Source organism: Mandrillus leucophaeus, unplaced genomic scaffold (genome assembly GCF_000951045.1).
Source record: "Mandrillus leucophaeus isolate KB7577 unplaced genomic scaffold, Mleu.le_1.0 Scaffold434, whole genome shotgun sequence".
Lineage (NCBI taxonomy): Eukaryota > Metazoa > Chordata > Mammalia > Primates > Cercopithecidae > Mandrillus > Mandrillus leucophaeus.
The window spans coordinates 96,723-105,999 of record NW_012104632.1 but is presented as its reverse complement, the minus strand read 5'-3'; the positions used below and the strand labels follow the sequence as shown (position 1 = coordinate 105,999).

At 42.0% G+C, this 9,277-nt stretch overlaps 1 protein-coding gene across 4 annotated transcripts in view; it reads right to left on the bottom strand.

Annotated features, from left to right (window-relative positions):
• Window positions 1-9,277, bottom strand: part of TMTC4 (transmembrane and tetratricopeptide repeat containing 4) — a 72,508-nt gene continuing 63,231 nt past the window's right edge. For all 4 annotated transcript variants that reach the window (XM_011993776.1, XM_011993778.1, XM_011993777.1 and 1 more), the window contains 3 exons: window positions 8,316-8,428; window positions 2,526-2,595; window positions 1-1,316 (listed from right to left, as the gene is read on the bottom strand). In XM_011993776.1, coding sequence (XP_011849166.1) covers window positions 1,168-1,316; window positions 2,526-2,595; window positions 8,316-8,428 — 332 coding nt within the window. In that variant the 3' untranslated portion in view covers window positions 1-1,167. The remainder of the gene's footprint in view (window positions 1,317-2,525; window positions 2,596-8,315; window positions 8,429-9,277) is intronic.

Genomic DNA, 9,277 nt, shown 5'->3' with positions numbered 1-9,277 from the left:
GATGATATGGTCACTTTGATTTCATTTTAAGGTAAAGGAGGATATAAAGTTCACTACTTGAAAATCATCGATTAAGAAAGCAATTTGACATTTTCATGCTAGTTTGTGTAATAATTTTACTGCATAAGAAATTACAGAGATTGCATAAATCATTAGGTCAACAGCATACAGAGAAGAACAAAACAAAACATTGTTTGGATCAAATAACAGCAGGAACAACTCCATTCTTAAAAATACCACAAATTCCCCGAATGTGGCTCCATTTGAGAGAAAATTTTGCATTTTCTGGATAATGTCTGTAGTTTCATTAAGCAAAATGGAAAACGGCTTTTCAGTTAAAAACACTAAAAAGCAACTTACACAGATGTGTTGCCCTCTTCACCTTGGATGTAACAAAAATAAAGATGTGAGGCTGCCTGCTTTTGCCTAAAGTATGGCCTGAACTTTCAACTGATAGTAACTGTTTATGTAAAATATTACATTACATAACCTCCTATGTATTGAAATTGCACAAGTCAGAGCATCCAAAAACTACTGCAGAAGTCAATTTCTTCCTATGGGGAAAAGCATATAGATCTAGATATACTACATGTTACAATTTCCATTCCTCATTCGATTTGCCCTATTCAAAACATAAAAATACAAATAAATATTTCCTTACAAAGTTCACAGTATATTGTTTTAAAAAAAGAGATAAAAAAACAAGAATCTTAATTTGCTTTGTCATTAAATAAAAATGCTAATATATAGACACGTTCAATATTTATACAAATTGTAGGGGTCAGTCTATCCTTTCTTGGTCATAATTGAAGTTTAATAGTGCTAGTCCACACACGACAAGGCTCAGATCCCAAATGAAAGTTCAGTTCTACTAAAAGTTGCTCAAGATAATTTTTTCTCTTTTTCTGTTTAATTAAAAAAGACAATTTTGGAATTTTAGAATTACATTTGAGTTGTCTGAAAAAATACAATTTCAATGAAAAATCATATCAAGCATTCAAGAGTATATTGCTGGTGCTATAATCTTTTTGCATGTCTTTGTTTTCATAGAAAAAATCAATAAAATAACATGTCTAAGACTTTTAAATGGTTAAATGTAACCACATACTATTAATGATATGCCTCATGCACACACACACTCAAACTGAAAACATGAAGGAAAAAGGATCAGACGTCTTTCTTTTGCATTAGTTCTAGCTTTCTTCTTAGCAGACCATAGTTCTCCTTAGTTCCTGATGCCGTGGGGTCAAGTTGCAAGGAGATTTCATAGTGTTTCTTGGCCAAGTCTAGATGTCCCCAGCGATGATAAAGCACAGCTGAAATAGCAGGAGATAAATTTCACTGGGAACGCTTCTGAGTAACGTGCCGAATTCCTACCCTCTTGGACAAAGAAATATTACCGATCCTATGCAAACAGCTTTCAAAAGTCAATTGTATGAAACAATATTGTTTGTACTGAAAACTTTATTTATTGTAATCACACTCCCTGATGATTATCCATTTACTGCCAGTTACTCCTAGGGCTCTTCATAGAACTAGACAGGATACATCTGCCTATAGGAACATTATTACATAAAGAAGTAAGAAGACTACATGCAATGTCTCAGTGCTGCCATGAAATTTCCAGGAAGCAAGGCTGGGTATGGGAGGTGGGGGTGACGGATGCCAGGCGCTGCCTCGAGCCTTGACTATGCAGAAGGTTCAGCTGTTTATTTTAAATAGATATTTCCCCACACCATTTGGGGAAGTAAAAGCTTGTGTGGGGCCATTTGGAAATAAGGCCTCTAATATCAAAATGATAGTTACAATAAACCTAATCATTAGGATGATTAGCCTCTGATCATGGCAGTGATTTTGTTAGTAAAACTAACTTTCTATATGGGCAGAAGAGCACCTGTGGATGCTTGTTGGCTTTTGTGAAGAGAAGCTTCAGAGTTGGTAGAGAACAGCTTTGGTCCAAAAACATTTCTGTGGGCATTCTAAACATCACCATGCTATGCTTTAAACATCTTAACCATGGAGACACAAAAGGGTGCAAGAAATGAATTCTAGGGAATAAATGATTATAAATGCATTTTAGCCAAGGCATAAGAGGATATAAGAAAGCAGAAGACCAGGCTGGAAGGGGAAGGTCTACTCTGTAAGAAGGAAGGAAAAGGAGGTAAGTTCAATGGCAAGCTTCCAAAGAACATACGATTCATTTACTAGGATAACCCTTCGTAACCATAGCCTCATTCTCTTGATCCGATCTCACCCTTCTCAGCTTAACACAAAGAAGGACAATCTGAGTTTCATCATGAGAAGGTGATAAACAGAGTGGGCAACTTTAGGGCCGTTCTGGTCATGCAATTAAGATTTGGAAGTGTGGCTATCACTTTGCTAGCTTTAATGTAATAACAGAATCACACTGTAAAGCCAGGTTAGCTTTGAAAAAACTACTCTCCCAACATCAATTTTATAGACATGCACCCACTTCATTAAAGTAACAGAATTTCAACACGATTCAAGTTGAACATTTTTCTTACCCAAATTACCATGGTAACTTGCAGCATTTGGATTTGCTTTAATTGCCTTGAGGAATAAAGCTTCAGATTCCTAAAAAATGAGAAATATAAAAAGGAAGATATTTATTGTACACGAAGCAAAAGCAGTTCCCAGTTTTATCACCTATGGTTTTCAAACTTTTAACCACCTCCTTTTGCATCACTGCATTCCTCTAGAAACACTCAGAAGGCCCAGGGGGGCCATGCTCTGCCAGAGAGAGGCTGACAAGGGGCAGCGGGAGGGAGCAGTGGCCGCAGAGAGGGGACGAACATGTTCGTGAGTGCCACCACCTGCCTCCCTGCAGTGGTTGGACTTCCGCAACGTTATGCAAGTCGCCCAGGTCAGGGTGCGTGATGAAGACAGGAGGCCCAGGGAACAGGAGAGGGCTGAGCCGTGGAGCACACCCATGCCAATGCCATTTCCAGAGCTCCCGGGGTAGGAGTTGAGGCCCATTTCCTCTCCCCCAAGAACCTACAACACTCTGGGCAGCCCAGAAGCAGCCCCGTCCATCTGGAAAGGATGAGCAGAAAAGAGAAAGGAATGGCCACCTGTCAACTACATTGTCACAGTACCGGACATGACCATGACCAAATGCCCCTGATGGGGGTGAACTGATTCTTGTACAACCTTGCATTTCTTCCAAGTCATCCTCACTTCCAGCCTGGCCACTAAGAGGCAGGGCAAAGTGTCTTCCTACCCTGATCACTGCTGAGAACTGCTGGCTGGATGGCCCCTTCTACCATAATGCTGAGAAATAAAGACACCTAACCTGTTTTTACTGACATGTGCCCTGGGGGTGCTGTTCACTCCATTCACCTTCACATTCCTTAAGGGCAGCATGTTTTAATCAGTATCACATGCTGGGCATGGTGGCTCATGCCTGTAATTCCAACACTTTGGGAGGCCAAGATAGGCAGATCACTTGAAGTCAGGAGTTCGAGACCAGCCTGGCCAACATGGTGAAAACCCGTCTCCACTAAAAATACAAAAATTAGCCAGGTGTGGTGGTGCGTGCCTGTAGTCCCAGCTACTTGGGAGGCTGAGGCAGGAGAATTGCTCCAACCCAAGAGGTGGAGGTTGCAGTGAGCTGAGACTGCACCACTGCACTCCAGCCTGGGCAAGAGAGCAAGACACTGCCTTAAAAAAAAAAAATCGGTATCACACACTGAGCTTAACCAATCAAATTTGTTGGTGTGGGGATAGTTCTAGTGCCTTCTACCTGGGTCATACATGAATTTTTCCAGGTGGGCTTCCCACATCTGGGACTGTGCATTTTATAATGTGCAGTTCCTTTGTTACAGCCTGTGGTACCCCTGATAAATCGGCTGGGAAATGTGGGGGAACCACCTCCAAAACCATGACCTTTTGGACAGAGCTGGCAGAGAAATATTTATATTTTAAAAATGTCATCCAAGAGGGACTTAAGAAAGACATCAGGATAACATATGGGATGTCAGTTCAAAGTCAGTGTCTACATTCCAAGTTTCAGGGGCTGAAACTCCTTCCAAGAGGGTTAAGACTCTGGCCATATCAGGAAGGCTGCAGAAAGAAAGTCAAATGGGTTGTGTAGCTTTGCAGGGGTTTCTGAGTTGCTGGGCTGTTTCTGATGATTTTCAAACATTTCCATTTAAAACCTAAAACTTGAGACATAGGAAGGTCAGGGAACCAAATCTACTCAAAAATGCTTCCCTACCTGTAAATGAAGTAGTGTTAACTGGAGAGAAATGGCTTAGGGACAAAAAGTGAGGAGTTTTCTAGTGTTGCTAAATTCATTTATTTATTCAGCTAAGTTCTCAGATGCCTGTGACGACGAACATCATTCAGGACATTGAGGAGTCAGCAGTTTGGGGGACACAGTGGTGCTGAAGACAGGGAAGGGCTCAGATCTGACAACTTGTTAGAGGGCTACTGCTCTCAGCAGGGCTGGGCCCAAACTTTGCAGGGTGAGGAGGAGGCCGGTGTGAAGGAACAGGGATGAGGAAGAATAGGCAGAGAGCACTGGGCCAGGGGGACAAGGGAGGAAAAATGAGTCAAAATTTCCAAGCCAGGGCAACAGAAACATGACAGCATGTGGACAAAAGAAGGGGTGTCAGGAGGAAGGGCTGGTTTGAGAGGAGGTGCGGGTGGGCCAGTCTGGCTCTATCCAAGTCATGGGGGCAGCCCCTGGGCCTGTACCTGGGCCTGGGAGTGGGGTTGGATGGGCCTCTTTAGAACGCAGCATCTGTGAGTATTCAAAGCCCATGAAACGTTCATCTATTAAATCAGGGCTTCTAATGGCCTCATTCAGGAAAGCAGTGAACTGTTTATAAATTGATCTTCTGTGGAGGTCTCTGGATGTGTAAAGACCCAGGCAATGAGCCGATTTATGCCAATGAACCAATAAACTCACATTTAGAGTTGGGGATATTTTTTTCAACAGAAAGGGGAAAAATAATATATTATTTTCTAAAGCATATTAGACAAAATGTAATTAACAAAGGCGTAGGACTTGAGAAAGCCTTGCAAATTGTGTCTCTAGGTAGGAACAAGCGCTAGTCTCTACGTCTAGGTGAGGAAGCCCGGGTGGGTGGAGGTCATTTCAGCCACAGCAGCCACCCAAGAATACTCTGGGACACAGGGGCCACTGTGCCTCTGCTAGAATAGGACGGGTAACATGGGTGATCTGATGTGAAGTTGAAATCGTGACTCACACAGGAAGAGAGTTATTCTCTATTCTCCCTCCTTCCTTCTGATTGCATCAGGCTCAAGTCTGCGCTTGGTGGTGGTGTGTGGGCCCTACCCTCAACACACCTGCCAATCTCTCCTTGAAGCTAAGAGAGCTCAGAGCCTTGGCCAGCAATAGCATCTAGCTGGGATTTAGTATGATTATTTAACTTTCAGTTACCCTATATTTATAGTAATGATGCATTGTTTCTCGTTTAAATATATTCGTGTTAAAAATCTATTTAAATAAAAATGTCAAGTAAATAAGGTAACATCTAGATGTGGCAAGAAAAAAAAAATCATAAAGGTATGACATAAATGTCTGGAGCTTAGGAAACTGACTTTATCAACATAACCTGCACTTAAGCTACCGGGCCATTGGAATTAGCACTACAAAAAAAGAAATCAGTACGAGAAGCAATGATTTAAGCACTGAAAAACATTACTTTTCTATTTTTGCTTTACCACATTAGCTTGAAATTGGAAATTAAATGGCAAGAAGTAACATAAATTTTAATACATTTTTTTTTTTGAGACGGAGTCTTGCTCTGTCGCCCAGGTTGGAGTGCAGTGGCGCGATCTCTGCTCACTGCAAACTCCGCCTCCCAGGTTCACGCCATTCTCCTGCCTCAGCCTCCCGAGTAGCTGGGACTACAGGTGCCTGTTTTAATACATTTTAATGATCCCTAGAGATCCACTGAATGATTGAATGCTCACTATACATACATATATATATATGCATATACACATTAACCATTTGATAGTTGCAAATTATGTTGTTGTGCATTTTTTTGTATTACCTTGTCAAGAGGTTGGGCAGATCACTATCTCCATTTTATAGATGAACAAACTGAGGCCCAGAGAGGCCGACTGCTGTTAGGTTTTAAAAAGGGCTGCTTAGATAGGATAAAAAGGTGCTTAGAGCCACGCAGATATAACGAGAACACTCCCTCTGCCTATCAACACCTCAAAATAGGTTCTGGAAGCCTGAACATTGCAGGGTCAAATGAGAGATGCATGCGATCATTTTATAATTACTTAACCGGGTGCTTTGTAACTGCCTGACAGCAATGGAGATACAGAACTGGGACTGAAGGCTTAGCTCCAACCTCAAGCCTCCAGGCTCTCTGAGGAGATTTACCAAGTGCATGAAAAATAAAACACACGCGCTTGGGTAAAAAGTGAGTTGTCGGGCAGCAGACACCTGCCCTGCCATCAAGATAGCTGGGCTGAAGGGTCTGTTCACCCAGCCCTGCAACTCACCACCATATCCCCTCTTCTCTGGAACATCCTGCCCAGTGCTCTGCAAGGAAACAGACCCTTTCACTCCATCCTGAAACAAGCAGTGCCAGGGATGCAGCTGACCATTAGCAACCGGTATCATTTTTGCATTACAAGAGGAAAACCTAAACAGTTGTTTAAAATTCAAACCCTTAATAAAAAAAATACATGGAATGCTTGCTTGGTGGCTGATGCCAGGGCTCAGGAAGCCACATCATGTTCCCCCCACTTGGTAGCTCCTGAAGGTCTCATCGTGAGTTCTGTGTTTCAGATTTCACCTTCTGTTTCCTTATGTTAGGCCCAGCGCCTTGGCCTTGATAATTAAAATGCAAAATGTGTAGAGAAAGAGGAAGCTGATTTCTTCATTCTGTTTTACAGAGTATTTTCTAGTTTATTTGGGGGTTGGGGGAAGAACAACGTGAACTGGAAGCCAAACGAACTCTGGGTTCTGTCCCCTTAATAGAAATTCCAGCAGTTTACAGACTGTGTGATGATAGAAAAATCAATACGATTATATAAGCCAAGTCTTCAAGAAGACTCGCTATAGCTGGGTCACTGGAGGAGAACTGAGACTTGGGACCTGTCCCAGGCTGACAGATGGCTGGAAAGGTCATTAGAAGGGAAACCTGTAAACCTCACCTCCTTCCCCTGCTACACAAGTAGATTCATAAAAAACCCTCTTCAAAAAGCTATTTCTAGAGCAAAACCTAGAAATTTAAAAAATGTATAATGAAGCTATTGAACTCCCCAACATTATAAAACTAGAGAAATGCATGAAATTATCTCACCATTGTTATAGAAAATTATACTAATAACGACATGTATTAAACAGAAAAAGAGAAGTGAATAACACTGGACCGATGATAGCTAGTTGCTGCCTTTAGGTCTTATACATAGGCTGAGTGATCAAAATAAGATATAGCCCCTGATTCTGGAATAAAGTATTTATCTTAAGAAACAACTAAGGCACTACTTCTGTGATATCTGTGTTCAACACCCAGGATGCTAGGTAAAAATGTATATTCCCTGACCTGATCTAATCCACGAAGCCAATCCCTTGTAGGGAGAATCTGGGCATCTCTGCTTTAACAAGCTCCCTCAGTGATTCTGATAGACAAAATTAAAGTTTACAACCAGTCCCCTTCAACACACAGGGAGTTATGCACAGCCTATTCCTGCTCCACCCTGGCTGCCAACTGGAGCAAAGATTTAGTATCTTGTGGTTTTTGTTGGCCAGAAAACTCTGGGCCTTGCTGGTGGCCTGTAAAACTCAGATAAAGAAAAACCTGGAAGCAGCAAGAACCAATCATGCATCCTCCATGGGTTGCTTATTCTTTTGTGCAGAAGCTGGAACCTGCAGATAAAACCCAGAGCTCCAGCCCATGTGCAAGTGACAGAGTCAAACCCCACTGTGCCGGGACGGGACCGGGGCACCTCCGGGGATGCACTGTGGCTGCCCGAGTCCTCCTCTCGCACCAGCCTGCCCGGCCTCTGCGGCCAACCATTCCACAGTTCCCTGCCTGCTCCTGCCCCTTCCTTGGGCTTCTCTTCCTCTCTCCACGTGTGAACAACGGTGGTTAATTCTGATGAGAAAGGACACTGGGTTTGGCCCCCACACTGCTGTCTTTGAAGCAACTTTTCCAGGAAACAAACTGGCCAAGCCGCATTGGTGCACCGCTGCCACTGTTTTGGCCTGATTCCTAATTTAACTGGGCAGAAGTAACACTTACGGCTTCTGTCAGATGCTGGCATTAACTGCAAGAACTCACAGCCTGCGGTTTACGCACCTTGTATTTCTGGGATTTCCCCAGCACGTTTGCCAACGAGAACATGAGAGAGTGATCATTAGGTATTAATTCCAATGCCTCTCTTCCAACTGCTTCAGCTTGGGCTAAATTACCTGGGAGTAAAACATGGAAAAATAAAAGACATGTTAATGTTGTACTCGCATTTTAGCCTCTAACTAACAGGGTTTATGTGCACAGCACATGACAATTATGAATAAACTACTGAAGAAAATCTGTGTAGATCATGTAATACACACCCACATACAAATACACACACGACCTTATCAGTGGCAAAGCCACTGCGATTCAGCACATTTCTGACACAACATATAAACAGCTTTTGATTAACTTCTGTAAAACCATCTGAAACCTAGTTTTAATTTTTCCTCAGATACCAGTTATACCCAAACAAATCTGCAAAATAAGAGGATGACAGTAACACTTTCATAACTGAGAATTTATCACATTGAAGTATACATTCTGTATTTTCCCTAGAAACAAGCATGTATCTGCTCTATACCATGCAGATGATCAAATTAACACCATCATTAACATATTTTTATTGACACATAACTACATATTGATGGGGTGCATGTGATATTTTGATACATGCATACAATGTGTAGTGATCAAATCAGGGTATTTAAGACAACTATCACCTCAAATATTGATCATTTCTTTGTTAGGAACATTTTAAATCTTCTAGCTTTTTTGAAATATATCATAAAGTGTTAACTACAGTCACCCTACTGTGCAGTGGAACACTAGAACTGACTCCTTCTATCTGTGTTTGTACCCATTAACCAACCTATCTTTGTCCCTGCCCCGTTCCCAGACCCTAGTAACTACTGTTCTGCTCTCTAGCTCCACAAGGTCCATTTTTTCAGATCCTCCATGCTTGACAGCATGTGATATCTGCCTTTCTGTTCCCAACACCATCATTTCTTTTTTTTTTTTTTTTT